The sequence below is a fragment of the Hyperolius riggenbachi genome, chromosome 2 (genome assembly GCF_040937935.1).
Source record: "Hyperolius riggenbachi isolate aHypRig1 chromosome 2, aHypRig1.pri, whole genome shotgun sequence".
Taxonomy (NCBI): Eukaryota; Metazoa; Chordata; class Amphibia; order Anura; family Hyperoliidae; genus Hyperolius; species Hyperolius riggenbachi.
In genome coordinates, this window is record NC_090647.1 from 86,642,450 (window position 1) to 86,659,917 (window position 17,468).

Consider the following 17,468-nt stretch of genomic DNA (forward strand, 5'->3'; position numbering starts at 1 on the left):
ATCTCCCCATACCCTATCTACTAACACTAACCCTTGTAAAAAGAAGCCTAACCCCAGACTCTAATCCTAGCTGATACTTACCTTCCAACTCCTCCATCCCTGACACTGAATCTATACACCTGTGCAGCACATAAATGTGATCATCTGATATCTCAGCATATTGTAGACGGATGCATGTTGCTGAGCAGATTTTACAGTGTGCACCAGCTCTTATGCCGGGTTCCCACTTGTGCCGACGCCCATCTCTAAGCTGGATGCTGAAACTTGTGCTGATGCGGTTATGCATCTGAATCCCTCTATCTGTGCCATGCACACCTGTGGAGATCCAGATAAGTTGTTAGAAAAACTGCTGGAGGCATCAGTTTTTTTCCCCCACATGTGAATTCATAAGCAGCCTAGTGATTTTCCCCATCAGAATTTGCATGTGGGGAAACGCTGCAAGTCACTCCTAGTGGAAACTATCTCTTATGGAGTGTGTTAGACGTCTATAAATTTGCTAATTAAAAGCTAAAATTGATTTTTAAATGCTGCTACTCTTTGGACAGAGCTAAAATCTGCTGCATCCCCCAACTAAGAGGCCGAGCCAGAGTTTTGAGACGGGGGCAAGGTGGGCATTCTTTAGATTCCCTACAGTTTAGCTCCTGTTACTGCTGTAGGACTGAATGTGGATATGTATCTGCCATTCAGTGAAGGGTCGATGTGGTGGATCAAGTTGTTTGGGCGCATTTGTCTCTCACACGCCACTGCAAATGCCAGCCAATGGGTGCCCAGTCTGGGATCTATGCACATGGTGCGCCCGATAGTAGATAACCAATTGGCTAGTAGGCGCAGATTGGCTATTACTGCTGATAAGATGGGGGTAGTTTGAGTGGTCAATCGGCTACTAACCACTATAGCCCAGGTATGTCCAAAGTCTGTCCTGGGGGCCAAATGCGGCTCGCCAAGTTTTTTTCTGGTGACCCCCAAAGCTCTCTACAGTTAATTCCATGTGGCCTGTAGGCCATAGCTGCGATGCGGCATGCAGGGGCCACCTTGTGTCACCATTCTGTCTCCCCTTTTGCTTGCCTGTAGGTTATTAGCCACCACTGTAGCAGTAGCAGCCACTGATTAGCAGCTGCTACTATGGTAACTGAACGCAGTAAATGGGTTATTTCCTGTGGAAATGTTTTATTTGACAAAATGTCACAGGCATAGTGTACCTAACAGCAATCATCAAAAATTGTGTTCAGCTAGTTTTTCCCCTAGCCCTCTCACGAACGGCAATATGGGCCTTGGCCTACACCCCTGCTGTAGCCAATCAGATACTTCATTTCCAGTTGGTTGGATGCCAGGGTTCACTGTAGGGTATTAGGAGGGAAGGTTAATGTTAGGCACTAGGAGGTGGGGGGTTAGTGTGAGAATAGGGCCCAGCTAAGTATATAGTAAAATATTGGTAATATTGCATTACCGATGCTTTGACTATCAGCTCTACCCGGCACACAATAGAAGCAGCAGCGATACTATATGTACTTAGAAGTAGATAGTGTCCCTATTAAAAAGGCATTAAAAGCCTAGTTTCTGGAAGTAGTCTGAAGCCTCCTGCCAGTTATGTCCAGTAATCACGTAGCCTTTTGCTTTGGTGATGGAAACTTGTGTTGGATATCTCTGCATATACATGGCCGGATTTATACTTTTTTGTTCACCCCTAGACCAACTTGTGGCTACTCTTCCGTGTTCTGCAACCCCTCATATTCCTTGTGCAGCCCCTTCTTCCATGTTTACCATTCATATACAGCAGCCCCCTTCAGTTATACTGTATATAGATCCTTTGGACAGCAGCTCCCTATTTCCATGTGTTGCTCCCTATTTGTAACCTCTGTATTTCATTTGAAGTTTCTTCTTTCGTATGCAGCAGCTCCTCTACCATCTCCAGCCGCCCCTTGGCCTGCTGCCGCCTAAGGCCATGGCCTTTGTGGCCTTTCCAAAAATCTGTCCCTGTGCATATATGTTTGCTTATGTAAATGTTATGGGATGTCATAATGATCATTCGTCCTGTTTTTTCCTGGCAGGATCAAGTTGATACTTTGACGTTCCAGAATCATTCCCTGAGAGATCGGGCAAAGATGTTTGAAGAAGCCTTAATGAAGAGCACTAAAGAACAGCTGGAGGTAATTTATTTTACCATCATTAGTGTCTATAGTGAAAATAAAGTGAATCAAAAACATATAATGATTTTACTTGGATCATTCTCCCAATGTCCTGGCATGACCCTGAACCCTCTCGCTGACCATCCTACTCCAGGCCACCATTCACTACAGCCCCCTTCTGTCACTTCCCCCCCAATTTAGAAATCCACCGTGAAGTAAAAAGTCCCTTAAAGGGGCACTATGACTGAAACAATAACATTTAAATTACATTTATGCATATGCATATAAGATATAAATTTGTTACAAGGAAAAATGCATCTGAAATATATCGTTTTCTACGTTGCCCTCACAGGAGGTACTATGTCAGACCTGAACCTCTTTGAACTAGTCCATTTCCTCCTGGGAGATTCTCAGGGTTTTCTTTTATTATTTTAAAAACACTATCTGGAAAGGATCCCTACTTACTGCTGTTCAGTAAGTGCTTTTGAAAATAAAGAAAATGCAGAGAGTGTCCCATGAGGAGATAGACTAGTTCAAAAACCTCTTGTTAAGACACCAGAGCCATCAGACAGAGCCTTGTCATCCAGTGGAGGAGGAAGCAGTGCAGGATCAGGAAGCTGCATTTAAGGTGCAGTGTGTGCCTTGTCATACAGTGGAGGAGGAAGCAGTGCAGGATCAGGAAGCTGCATGTAAGGTACAGTGTGTGCCTTGTCATACAGTGGAGGAGGAAGCAGTGCAGGATCAGGAAGATGCATGTAAGGTGCAGTGTGTGCCTTGTCATCCAGTGGAGGGGGAAGCAGTGCAGGATCAGGAAGCTGCATGTAAGGTGCAGTGTGTGCCTTGTCATACAGTGGAGGAGGAAGCAGTGCAGGATCAGGAAGCTGCATGTAAGGTGCAGTGTGTGCCTTGTCATCCAGTGGAGGAGGAAGCAGTGCAGGATCAGGAAGCTGCATGTAAGGTGCAGTGTGTGCCTTGTCATATAGTGGAGGAGGAAGCAGTGCAGGATCAGGAAGCTGCATTTAAGGTGCAGTGTGTGCCTTGTCATCCAGTGGAGGAGGAAGCAGTGCAGGATCAGGAAGCTGCATGTAAGGTGCAGTGTGTGCCTTGTCATACAGTGAAGGAGGACGCAGTGCAGGATCAGAAAGCTGCATGTAAGGGGACAGTGTGTGCCTTGTCATACAGTGGAGGAGGAAGCAGTGCAGGATCAGGAAGCTGCATGTAAGGTGCAGTGTGTGCCTTGTCATACAGTGGAGGAGGAAGCTGCATTTAAGGTGCAGTGTGTGCCTTGTCATCCAGTGGAGGAGGAAGCAGTGCAGGATCAGGAAGCTGCATGTAAGGTGCAGTGTGTGCCTTGTCATACAGTGGAGGAGGACGCAGTGCAGGATCAGGAAGCTGCATGTAAGGGGACAGTGTGTGCCTTGTCATACAGTGGAGGAGGAAGCAGTGCAGGATCAGGAAGCTGCATGTAAGGTGACAGTGTGTGCCTTGTCATACAGTGGAGGAGGACACAGTACAGGATCAGGAAGCTGCATGTAAGGTGCAGTGTGTGCCTTGTCATCCAGTGGAGGAGGAAGCAGTGCAGGATCAGGAAGCTGCATGTAAGGTGCAGTGTGTGCCTTGTCATACAGTGGAGGAGGACGCAGTGCAGGATCAGGAAGCTGCATGTAAGGTGCAGTGTGTGCCTTGTTATACAGTGGAGGAGGAAGCAGTGCAGGATCAGGAAGCTGCATGTAAGGTGACAGTGTGTGCCTTGTCATACAGTGGAGGAGGACACAGTACAGGATCAGGAAGCTGCATGTAAGGTGCAGTGTGTGCCTTGTCATCCAGTGGAGGAGGAAGCAGTGCAGGATCAGGAAGCTGCATGTAAGGTGCAGTGTGTGCCTTGTCATACAGTGGAGAAGGAAGCAGTGCAGGATCAGGAAGCTGCATGTAAGGTGCAGTGTGTGCCTTGTCATACAGTGGAGGGGGAAGCAGTGGAGGATTAGGAAGCTGCATGTAAGGTGCAGGGTGTGCCTTGTCATACAGTGGAGGGGGAAGCAGGGCAGGAACAGGAAAGTACATGTAAGGGGACAGTGTGTGCCTTGTCATCCAGTGGAGGAGGAAGCAGTGTAGGATCAGGAAACTACATTTAAGGTGCAGTGTGTGTCTTGTCATAAATTGGAGGAGGACGCAGTGCAGGATCAGGAAGCTGCATGTAAGGTGCAGTGTGTGCCTTGTCATACAGTGGAGGGGGAAGCAGTGCAGGAATAGGAAGCTGCATGTAAGGGGACAGTGTGTGCCTTGTCATACAGTGGAGGGGGAAGCAGTGCAGGAATAGGAAGCTACATGTGTCTTGTCATACAGTGGAGGAGGAAGCAGTGTAGGATCAGGAAAGTACCTAAAGTGGGGTAGAAACAAGTTGGTTGGTGCAGAATTCTTCCCATTCCTCAGTCTCTCCCTAGCAGCCGTATGATCTATTCCCAGAATCCATCCTCATGCTGGCACAGTTGTCAGAACTGCCAAGGACATTCTTACAGTTTCATTTTGTTACAATAATGTAATGGTATCAATAATTCAGATTCTATTTCTCATTTCATGGAAACTTACTGAACAGAGTAGAAACAGAATTCTTAGATACCGGCTTGCTTCTGTTTTTGATTAAATACGTTATCGTACCTTTTACATGTACATTCTTTCCTTTATTTAAAATAAAAATGTACATCTAGTGAGGTATTAACCTTAAACATGATAAAAAGAAATGTGTTAGGCTCCCTGAACATTTACATTCTGAAGATTGCTGTGGGAGAAAAACAGTAGACTAAGCTAGGCATATAATATCAGATGTTTTTTAACAGACCAGGGCCCATATGTATATACTTGAGTATAAGTCTAGAAATTTAGGTCCAATTCGCTTCATAAAAGTATAGGGGTCGACTTATACACGAGTCATGGGCAACACTGAGCACACTGATTAATGTGTGTACTAATAGTGACATTCCGATTGGCAGCAATTTACCCATTTGAAAGTGGTACTATGAGGAAAGGAAAAGCAAAGAAAACACAGGTCAGAAAGTCCTGGCCACATCAAATAACAAGGAAAGGGGCAGGGGGAAATGCTGGGCTGCATAAATGGCTGCAATACTGTATGCAGTGCAGTCATTAACCCCTCCTGGTCCCCAAGTGCAGCTGTTAACTTTGCTGGATAGACTTATACTTGAGTCAATAAAACTTTCCAGCTTAAGAGGGTTGAATATTGGAGTCGACTTGTATACGAGGTCGACTTGTATTCGTGTATATACGATAACTTTTTGTCCTGAGTTTTATCCTAGGAGGTAATTTTTCAACTTATATTTAAAATAATTTTTCAGCACTTTGCAACTGAAATAGCACTAAAAAGTAGGTGAAAAAGTACTATCAAAATTATTTTGAGTATTTTCTTGCTTGCTGGTGGTTTAACTACTTAAAGACCGCCTCACGGCAATGGGCGTGGCCGCGGCGGCAGTCCCAAGACCACGTAACGCTAATCAAGTCCTGGAACTGCAGCACAACGGCTGCGCGCATGCGAGATCGTTCCCTGCCACTTCACGGTGCGGAGCTCCGTGATTAGCTTGCTAGCCACTGATTGTGGCTAGCAGGCTGCTTGTAAACGAAAGGGGAAAGAAATCCCCTTTGTTTACATCCGTACAGCGCTGCGGTCTCCAGCAGCGCTGTACGAGATCGGCGATCTCCAGCCTCTGATTGGCCAGGGATCGCCGTCCTCTCATAGGCTAATGCCTATGAGAGGCGGAGAACAGGACGGATCGCCGTCCTGTTCATTTCTACAGGTGGAGGGGAGGGAGGAAGGAGAGGGAGGGGGACAGAGGGAGAGAGAGCCTCTATGAGGCTAAGAAAAGAAAAAAGTGGCAGCAGCAATCGCTGGGCTCCTTAGCTGGGCTGTGCAGGAGGCTGAAAAGCTTGCACAGCCCACTGCAGCCAAAAAGAGCCTGGTCTTTAGAGGGGTTTAACACTGCAGTCGTCAAGTGGTTAAAGTAAACCCGAGGTGAAAATAAACTATGAGATAAACAATTATTGTATTTCTCCTCCTACTCCTAAAAATTACTTTTTTATGTATCCCATGGTTTTCTTTTATATTTAAACATTATAAAGTAGGTTGAATATTTTACTGTCTCTAATCAGTGGCAACCTATTAAGTGTCCCAGAGTTAGAAAAAGGTCAATAGTTTGTGTATTTTATCTCTCCCTGTCCTTAGAAGTTGTATTCTGCCAGGAAAACTTTTATGGTTGTAATTAGCTTATCAGTGATGTTTAACTATATTCCCGACAAGGTACCAACAAGACAGAAGCTGTCACTTCCATGCTTAGAAATTAATGCTTTCAGGCTGCAAAATAAAACCAGTAAAACCGCCTGTTTATAAATATGTTTTGTACTGTACATACACATGTTTATCTCATCATGTCACATCGCCTGGGGTACAGTTTTAAACTATTTTATTGACAATTTGAAAATATCACCTTATAGAAAACTAAGGAGAAAAAGTTAATTGCATAGTAGCCAAGATGTTGAATTTCACAAAAACATCACATTGTATGATACAATACTCTATTAAAACTAGTACCTGAAGCTCGGGTACAAGAGTGGATATTAACCTAGAGAGAGTGAAGCCTCAGGATCCTGTTGAGACTTCCCTAAGTGCTCTGATGCCTCCACTCGCTGAGCTCGGCCCCCGAAAAATTGGCGACAAGGCATTGTCATTAATCATATTAGTCCGCGCACCTTCTCTTCCATCAGCGTGGCCACGTATGCGCACTAAGCCGGAGCTGCTTGTTTTTCGAGTGGCTCTATGATGCTGCGCATACGTGGCGGCGCTCGTAACAATGGAGGGGCGCAGCCCCGATGTGGAGGGGATCTGCGCTGATTAATGGAGGACATCGGAGCACGGAGGGAAGCCTCAATAGAATCCTGAGGGTTCCCTATCTTAAGGTAAATAAGTCGTTTTTGAACCCGAGGCTTGGGTTCCCTTTAAGGGCTTGATTCACTAAAGGGTGCTAAGTGTTAGCACGCCAGTGAAAAGCCCCTTAGCATGTGCAAAGTGCCTTTGCACGCGCTAATATGCGCCCAAAAGTTTGTGCGTGCAAAGTTTAGCGGTGCGCACAAAACGTTGCACCGTCCGCGTGCAAAATAGCCTGATAAGCGTACTTTGCACGCGGACGGTGTGACGTTTCGCACGCATTGGTGCTACGTTTCGGGCTCACCAAATACTGCACGATCAGTAACCGCTTTGCCCGTGCAAACTACTTAGCACCCTAGTTTGCACGTGCAAAGCTTTTAGGTGTGCTAACTATGTTAGCACTCTTTAGTGACTCAAGCCCTAAGAAGGCAAACATCTATGCATAGCATGTTAGTAAGAGGGCTTTTTGGTCCTTTTTAGCCCCTTACACACTCCTAGGAGTTCTGCTTCACCATGAGCTTGCTGGGCAGTCTGTAACTTCAAACCACTGCAAAAGGAGGCAGAAAGCTGTTTGATGTTGTCGGCCTACTGCCAAGCTGAATGTGACATTTGATTGGCTGGCGGTTAGATGGGGTTATTTTTAGGATGCCAAACACAGTTTCTGCCATGCTTCCTCCGGAGCAGACAGATGCCAGGAATAAAGCCCTTATTTAATGGCTATAATATTGCAGGCACGGTGCTCTAATGTCGAGATGTCTCTAATATAGAGCCAGTCTGCGTTATTCTGATGTTTGTCTCGCAGGCTGGATCTGCGCAGTCATTAAACCAAGACAAATACAGACACAATGATTAGCCTGCAGTCTCCAGAGATGTCGCCTAACCGCCGCTAGGTTAGGACTTTTATTCGTTTATCAGCATAATTCTCACTAATTAGCGTGCAGTTTTTTTTTCCTCTCCGTTCCGCTTTCTGATTCATTGTTTTTATGTTAGACCTTTTTATTTACAGAATTTTGAAAAACTGCTTCATTATGCACAAAAAGTTTTCTGCTGCCTAGAAGGCCAGACCTCATTAAATTGACTATAAAACTGGCATAAACCCAAAAGCAGGAGACAGAGAAAGACATTATTCTGATCTTTATAGGAGGTTTTCTCAAATACTTAGTTACAAATTGCATTCCAAATCACAAACAGATGTGCTGAAATTGTGAAACACTAGCAGAATGCCTGGAGTAGTTGAAATGAGGATGTCTGGAGTAGCCCTTCCAGAAACGCACAGATCACAGACCCATATAGTGTTGTAGTTAACTGTAACAGATGTATATGTATAGATACAGTAGAGAGTTACTCACAGGGCTGGATTTCTAGAAAGGCCCATGCCTTGGGCGCAAGCAGCCCAAGGAGGTACCTTAATATAATAGAGGAGTTGCTACTTAGAAGGAGTTTGAAAATGGGGCGCAACACATGAAAAGGGGAAAAGGATGCCCAAGGAAGCTGTTCATGAAAGAGAGGGGCTACACTAAATGCATGATGCACATGGAAGAGGGGGCTATACATGGTATGGGAGGGGCGCTGCTGCGCAAGAAAGGGGAGCCACAACATACTTGGCCTAGGGGCACATAAAGTATAATTCCGGCCTGGGCTACACACAAATGTGGAATGCAAGACCAACAACCACAGTTTCAGGCAAGTGGGAGAACCCCTCCTGACTTGGGTCTTTGGGTCCTCTGTAGGTGGGTAGTTGGTCCACTCTTCAGGAAAAAAGTAGGTTAAGAACTCTCAAAATCATTTGAAAGTGGGAGGTATAATTCCTATAAATAAACTATAATAGAATAAATAAGTTATTTTATTGAACACTTTGAAAAGACAATGCGTTGCATGGGTCCTTTTCCGCTTCTTCAGGTCAAATAGTCAGGGTCTCAAGAAACGATATCTGCAACTAACAGCGCATGTCCTGTTTATTTATAGGTGTGAGTCCTCCCACACTCAAATTATTTTTTAACATCAGTTTTGGGGGTGCTGCCTCCGTATTCAATGGAATTTTGAAACGTGCAGAAAAAAACAACTGGGTTAATTAAGGAAACAAGATCTCCATTATGAGAAAAGGATATATAAGAAAGTGAGGCACTCCTGAGATTGCAGGGAAAGGGGCTCAATGTCACATTTTGGGCTGTGTAAATATGGCAGTGTTCCACTGGCGTAACAATAGGGAAAGCAGCCCCTGCCCCCACGGGGGGGGGGGGGGGGCGCTCATGGCCGTTTGGGGGAGCAGGAGGGGTCGCAGCATGAGGGGAGAGCTTTGCACATCAGTCGGGAAAGGGGGGCAGTCTCCCCCCCCCCTCACCTTGGGCTCTCCCCTCTGCACCCCCCCCTCGTGCATCGATCTAAGTGGCAGCAGCAGTGACAGGCAGCAGCTACAATTACCTCCATTCACCACGGAGGACTCCGAGCTGCAAGGGCTTCACTGCAATGGCTTCACATTACTTCCTGTTAAAACAGGAAGTAATGTGAAGCCCTTGCAGATCGGAGAAGCCCTTTGCAGCTCGGAGACCTCCGGTGGTGAATGGCGGTATTTATAGCTGCTGCCTGTCACCGCTGCTGCCACTTAGATAGATGCAGGAGGGGGAGTGCAGAAGGGAGAGCACGAGGTGAGGGGGGGGGGGGGGGCTGTCCTCCCTCCCCGCTGATGTACAAAGCTCTCCCCTCACGCTGCGACCCCTCCTGCCCCCCAAAATGGCCATGAGCTTACTGCAGAAAATGACACTAGGGGTTACTCTAACCAACAATCTAACTGATTAAAGAAGATCTCTGCTTACAATCATAAATTCATGAAATTCACTCTAATAATCTGCAAAATGCTCAAATTCTTGCAGGGGTCCCGGGGACTTCTAGTTACGCCCCTGCAGTGTTCCATCACATCTGGTCTTGCAGGTCCAGTGGGTTTGGACGTTTAATGAAAGGGTACCTAAAGAAGCTGGAGACAAACATATGAACATGTAGTAACAATCCTACTTAAAACTTGCCTGTGTTCACTTTTATTTTCATTGTAAGGGTTAATAAGCCAGTGCATTATCTGTGCAGTCAGAATAAAGGCCATACCCTTCTTGTGTGGCTGTGAAAATACTTCTCATAGCAGGATAGTGGTTCAGTAGATCATCAATTCTTTGTGTGGAAACTGAATAAACAGCAGCAAAGTCAGTGTGACATTAAAAACGGCTTAGAGTCCAAACTGAGATTTTCAACTCCTAAAGCGGACATGAACTCAAAGCTTTCTCTCTGCACTAAAAGATAAGCAACATTTTAATAACTTTACAGAAAAACATTTTTGCTGTTATAGCTTACAGAACTCCTGCAATATATCTGCAGTGTTTTTACTTTCATTGAAGCCGACAAAGGGTTAACACCCTGTGTTTATATATTAGCTGTGACTGCCGAATTTCTGTGCTGACACAGCTGAGATATCAGATTACTCTTCTGATTACTTGAAGATGAGGGAGAATTAGACAGGCTCTTCTCTCTAAAACCACACAGGGTGAAATTTCTCTCTGTTTTCCTTGTGTTCTGTGCAAGAGTTCAGGTCCACTTTAAGGACCAGAGCCTTTTTTTTTCAGATTTTGATTGTGATTACTGTGATTGGCTAACCGTGATCAGAGTCAGGAGCCAATGAGCATGCAGCGATGGATTGGCAATAGTGACAGGCGCACACGGTGACGGTAGACTGAAATGTATGCCATGGCAGGGATAAGAGGCTCCAAACAGGGCATAGATTTCAACTGTGTGTATCCAGAAGTATTAGTTCAGATGCAATTACAAGTCTAATAAGTTTATCTTTGCTTCAGGTTTGCACTGGGAGTATTGAATATAAACAGCTACGTACAGTTCTGAAATTTAAACAGTAGAGTGTTGTTTAAAGGATTTATCTCATTGGGAAGAAGGAATTTTCAACAGTTATTGCTATAAATGATCTACAGGATCTTCTCAAAAAATTAACATATTGTGATAAAGTTCATTATTTTTTGTAATGTACTGATAAACATTAGACTTTCATATATTTTAGATTCATTACACACAACTGAAGTAATTCAAGCCTTTTATTGTTTTAATATTGATGATTTTGGCATACAGCTCATGAAAACCAAAAATTCCTATCTCAAAAAATTTGCATATTTCATCCGACCAATAAAAGAAAAGTGTTTTTAAAACAAAAAAAGTCAACCTTCAAATAATTATGTTCAGTTATGGACTCAATACTTGGTCGGGAATCCTTTTACAGAAATGACTGCTTCAATGCGGCGTGGCATGGAGGCAATCAGCCTGTGGCACTGCTCATGTGTTATGGAGGCCCAGGATGCTTCGATAGCGGCCTTAAGCTCATCCAGAGTGTTGGGTCTTGCGTCTCTCAACTTTCTCTTCACAATATCCCACAGATTCTCTATGGGGTTCAGGTCAGGAGAGTTGGCAGGCCAACTGAGCAAAGTAATACCATGGTCAGTAAACCATTTACCAGTGGTTTTGGCACTGTGAGCAGGTGCCAGGTCGTGCTGAAAAATGAAATCTTCATCTCCATAAAGCTTTTCAGCAGATGGAAGCATGAACCCACTTTTGAACCAGAAACAGCGGCAGAAGTGAAAGATCCACCAAATGAAAGATCTTTCTGGACAATTATTATTTAATGTGAGTGTGTAGCTTTAATGAAATACTTGTTTACATCATTCAGAGTCTGGTGTGTTTGTGTTTCAGATTGCTCTTGCCCCATATAAGCACTTAGATGAAGATCTGGCCAGCGTGAAGCAAGTCTTAGAGATGAAGAACCAGTTAATCCATCAGCAGGAGAAGAGGATTATGGAGCTGGAGAAGCTGGTGAGTGAGATCAGCTGAAGTAGGAGTAAATTATGGTGCATTAAACGTGTATTTTACCGTATTTTTTCAGACCATAAGACACACTTTTACTCCTCCAAAAGTGGGGAGAAAAAGTTAGTTTATCCTTTGGACTGAATACAAGGAGTCCCTGACTTACGAGTGCCCGCCGATATGAACCACCGCCAACTCGTCACAATTACAGTATTGGGGACTCCCTGTCCTGTGTTACCCCAGAATGCAGAGTAATGCGCAAGGAAGCATCAGCGTGTATCTCACTTGCTCCAGGGGCCTCCACTCAATGAGCGACGTCTTCTCTCCCTCACAGCTTGCCCTATTGCCTGTCACATGCAATGACGTGATCAGGAGAAGCCAGCACTAGGGGAAGCCATCGCTCAGTGAGTGGAGGCCCCTGGAGCAGGTGAGATACGTACTACTGCTTCCCTGCACATTACTCTACACTGTGCAAGCGGCTGGGGAAGCACAGGAGGGGAGGGGGACACAGTTGCACACCAAAGGTTCAAGGGGAGACAGTTGGGCTCAAGGGGGACACAGGAACATATGGCGGACACAAAAGGTACAAGGGGGACACAAGAGGTACAAAGGGGATACAATAGGGACACAAGGGGATACAATGGGGACACGAGGTACAGGGGGGCATAATAATTGGGGGGGATTGGGGAGAGAAGATCCCTGCAACATGGGTGCACCAGGTTTAGTATATGTATATTTTTCCCTGGTTTTCTTTCTGTAAACCTAAGTGCATCTTAGGCCCCATTTACACTTAATCAGTTGCTCTCAATTATAACTGAAAGGACAACTGATTTTCAAAGTAATGACCATGTTTTCCATTAACTCAGTTTACACTATACCAGTTTTAACTGAATGATTTTTCATAATGCGCAGCTATGGAGAAGAAGAAAAAAAACATGTACCAACTGAAGTGTAAATGGGGCCTTATGGTCAAGAGCGTCTTATGGTCTGAAAAATACAGGTAAATTGAGCATATGACAAAGTGCAAAACTGGAGTTTAGTGAGTAGGCAGCAAAAGTAGTTCTTTGTTCCTGGTTAGTGATATGCAAATTACTTCTGTTACTCAGGAGGAAGTCCCTCGGTGTCAGAAGGAAGTTCCTCCTGTCTGACCTTTTTGAGCCTTCATATTGGTCTTTTAATGTGATGCATATCTTTACTGGCCAGCAGGGGAGCTCAGGAGCTTGGCTCTCACTTCCACTTTGATGCATTACTTTTTTTCACATTTGGGGAATCTAATAAAAATGTAGACAATAAACTTTGACCTTTCTCTCTCTTTCTAGGCCGAAATTAATGTTGTGCTGGAGGAGAGAATCCAGGTTCTCCAGCAGCAGAATGAAGATATGAAGGTCCGGATAGATAAAAATGTTGCAGTTACTAGGTCAGTGCAAGCAGTATTCAAATCACTGTCATTAGGGATTTGCAGACAGCCCAGCAGTGTTCCCCATTCTTACATGCATTGCATTCCATTCTACATGTCACTGGTGGGATGTGACTTGTAACCCATGCGGCCACTGGCTACCGCTGAAAGATCATGGCGAGAACAGATATTATGGGTGAAAGTTTGGGACTGTGGGGTTATGGGGGCGAACTCACAGCCTATCAGCTGCTCGTGTGCACCGGCCAGGTGTATGTTAGCACTCAGTACTGGCTGTCGACAAGCGGCCCTCCATACAGTCACATGTGAGAGTGGCCATGCTCAGAAGCGATGTCACGGTTTTCTAACATGGAGTAACACCACCACATGTCGAGCATTGACGTGTGGTGTTACAACCGCTGCCATTCCACTGCATTTAAATTGCACCCAAATGCCGCTGGTGGGCAACAAATGGGATTTTAAATTGCTCAATAAGTGCACAGTTCAGTCGTCTGTCTGAGAGAGGCCTTATGAGGGTTGAAAATGTGAAATGATAGTTGCACTGTTATGAGGGTGGGAAATGGGAAATGATAGCTGCACTGTTATGAGGGTGGGAAATGGGAAATGATACCTGCACTGTTATAAGGGTGGAAAATGTGAAATGATAGCTGCACTCGGGCGTAACTAGAAATCACTGGGCCCCCTGCAAAACTTTGTATGGTGCTTCACAGTGCAGATGGACCTAAACCATGCTGCAAAAGCAACCAAAGAGTATTTTGAAGGGAAAGAAGTGGAGGTACTTATCCGTTAGCCGGGCGCATCCTCTAGGTGGCGACAAAACTCCACCAGAGTTACAGCTTTCCCTACTATCCATGTCGGCCTGGAGGGGGAATAGTAATTAGCGCCACCTGCCGGATACGCGCGGCTAACGGATAAGTACCGAAGTGGAATATTATGCAATGGCCAAGTCAATCACCTGACCTGAATCTGATTGAGCATGCATTTTACTTGCTGAAGACAAAACTGAAGGGAAAATGCCCCAAGAACAAGCAGGAACTGAAGACAGTTGCAGTAGAGGCCTGGCAGAGCATCACCAGGGATGAAACCCAGCGTCTGGTGATGTCTCTGCGTTCCAGAATTCAGGCTGTAATTTACTGCAAAGGATTTGGAACTAAGTATTAAAAAGTGGAAATTTAGTTTATGATTATTATTCTGTCCCATTACTTTTGGTCCCTTAACAAGTGGGAGGCACATATGCAAACTGTTGTAATTCCTTCACCATTGACCTGATTTGGATGTTAATACCCTCAAATTAAAGCTGACAGTCGGCAGTTAAAGCACATCATGTTCTTTTCATTTTAAATCCATTGTGGTTGTGCATAGAGCCCAACATGTTATAATTGTGTCAATGTCCTAATATTTATGGACCTTACTGTAGATCATCAGGGAGGTCTTTGTGGTGGATCAGGTCATCTCAGCGCTGATCCACACCACGCTTGACCTGGGCGCCACCATAGACCGTAATGTTACTACGGTTGTGGCGCTGCAGGGGGCTTTCTCAAGAACTCCCTGTATTTCGGGTGCCGCCATTAGCTGGACCCTGAGGGAGGAATAGTTTTTACTGTGGCCCCAGAGTTTCAGTGGTAGCAGGGTGAGCTGTCTTTCTGCTCACTTGTAATTTGTAATGTTTATGTGTGTTTTTTTTTTAGGCAACTGTCAGTTGAAAATGCCAACCTGCACGAGAACGTTGAGAAAGAGAGCAAGGAGAAGAAGAGGTTAAGCCGGACCAATGAAGAGCTGGTGTGGAAACTGCAGACTGCAGAGTCCATGAGTCCCATTAAAAACCCATCTTCACCTATTAACCGTTCCTCTTCTTCCAGTCCCTTATCCCCCTCCAAAGTCTCCTCCGCTCAGAGATGACACAGCCTCAACGGACAACAGACAAGCTTTACTTCCTGATGTCTCACTGTTCTCTCAGTAAGCAGTCCTTGGAGTCATGAGACTAGAGGAGCAATCCTACTGGAAGGCCAACAGTGAATTCCCTTTTGTAGGATAAACTGAGCCAAGGAAACAAAAAAAACAAAAACATTCCACTACGACAAAAAGAAAATGGAGAAGCCACATCAATCTTTCAGGTTACACACAGTCCAATATGCTGGGATTCTATATACAAATTATTGTATATATGATTGCACACACTTTACAGGTTTACTTGTACATACAGTACATAGGCTACTCTGTACATATAGGAACCAGAGCTTGTCGTTTTGTTCTTGTTTTTATGTTTTTTTTTCCTCCTTTCTTTTTTTATGTGCTGCTGATCTGTTTAATCAGCTGTTTTTCTACCCCGTGCCTATGTCTTCTACCTGAAAAGGGGCATTTACGTCCACCCACTTTCTACTGCTTGTTGTAATGAGATAACACTGATCTGTAAATACGTATAAAGCAACATATCGCCTTCTGGACATAACAGAATCACCAGCTATATCAAGTCATGAACGGACAACGCTGCCTACGCAATAATCCAGTGCTTCGCTCGCATGCCAAGCCTTTCCATTTCTTCTTAGGAGGCCCTTTTACTCATCTTCTGTTGAAACTGACTTTTTTGTAGGTTTTCATAAAATGGCCAGCAGAGGGAGCCATTGCTCAGATGAGAACCCATGAAAGAGGAGGGCTTTTCTACTTGTACATACGTTCACCAAGGACTAGAGGGATTAAGAAAAAAACGAAGGGTTTCTATTTCCATTGGCTTGGATCCTGTTACACTGTATTTACGCTCCTAATTGTGTTACTCCTCGATCCTAACAAATCTTCCATAATCTGTTCCTCCTTGTCAGGAAATAATACACGTCTCACGTAATAGCTCTTTTTGTATATTTTGTAATGCACAAGTGACTATAGGAAATTGCCTGCAGAAAAAAAAGCACCTAATTTACAATTACTTTTGATTGAGATTCTGTGCAATTTTATAACTTGGAGGTAGAAGTTAGAAATATTTATTTTGGAATGTAAATCACCTTATGGCGGGTTTGGTATGGAAGTAGAGTGTACGTTTTTTGTAATCATCATTTTATCAGCCATCTCTCATCCGACTTGCTAGTCTGTGTGTTCACGAATTTCACTGTGATTAAGGGGCTGCATTATGTTAGTCGGGAGAACACAGTCAATCTATAGTACTTTATTGAGGACTGTCAGATATTTAGATTAAGATGAAATGAGGCCATAGGCACTGTAGCAGCTTTGTTTCACCCTGTTTCTCACCAGGCCTTTGGATGGGGGAGGGGGGGAGTGGCTCAGTAGAGGAGATCAGGCAGACACATGGGCACCTATCAGACTCTAGACTCTTGCCTAGGCTGCCTAGTGGGTGATTCTGCTCTTAGTGGTGGTTGTACATTGGAATTAGCTGAGAAAGAGGATAGAAATGAAGTACAGAATATCAGTAACTCTAGGTACAGTATATGCCATAGGGCTTGGGGAACTAGTAATGGCTCTAAGTAGAAGGAATAACTTAGGTCTTCAATGCATAGGCTGTGCTGTTAAAAGGGAATGTCCAACCAAAATAAAAAAATGAGTTTCACTTACCTGGAGCTTCTACCAGCCCCATGCAGCCATCCTGTGCCCTCGTAGTCACTCACTGCTGCTCCAGTCCCCCGCTGGCAGCTTGCCGACCTCGGAGGTCGGCGGGACGCATTGCGTGCATTTTTACGCATTCCCGCTAGTGCAGGAACATTAACACATACATTTTTACGCATTACTGGTTCAATGCGTAAAAATGTACGCATTGAACCAGTAACGTGTAAAAATATGTGTTAATGTTCCTGCATAGCGGGAATGCGTAAAAATGTACGCAATGTGTCCTGCCGACCTCCGAGGTTGGCAAGCTGCCAGTGGGGGACCAGAGCAGCAGTGAGTGACTACAAGCGCACAGGATGGCTGCATGGGGCTGGTAGAAGCTCCTGGTAAGTGAAACTCATTTTTTTATTTTGCTTGGACATTCCCTTTAAGTACTATATAGATATACATAGATATGTATTTAGGGTCATGCTGTTTTAAAGCACTCTATTGTGGCGAGAGGCACCATCAAAGGGTGGCAACTGGCTGGACCCGCAGTGTGAGGATGACAGTGTAGATGTTAAAGAGGCACTGCAGTGATCACTTTTACAGTAATTTTCCT

General features: G+C 44.7%; 1 protein-coding gene across 13 annotated transcripts in view; it reads left to right on the plus strand.

Annotated features, from left to right (window-relative positions):
- Positions 1 to 16,849, plus strand: part of MTUS2 (microtubule associated scaffold protein 2) — a 737,980-nt gene extending 721,131 nt beyond the window's left edge. For all 13 annotated transcript variants that reach the window (XM_068267019.1, XM_068267015.1, XM_068267020.1 and 10 more), the window contains 4 exons: positions 2,049 to 2,147; positions 11,791 to 11,910; positions 13,221 to 13,318; positions 15,004 to 16,849. In XM_068267019.1, the coding sequence (XP_068123120.1) occupies positions 2,049 to 2,147; positions 11,791 to 11,910; positions 13,221 to 13,318; positions 15,004 to 15,214 (528 nt within the window). In that variant the 3' untranslated portion in view covers positions 15,215 to 16,849. The remainder of the gene's footprint in view (positions 1 to 2,048; positions 2,148 to 11,790; positions 11,911 to 13,220; positions 13,319 to 15,003) is intronic.
- The last annotated feature ends 619 nt before the right edge of the window (positions 16,850 to 17,468 follow it).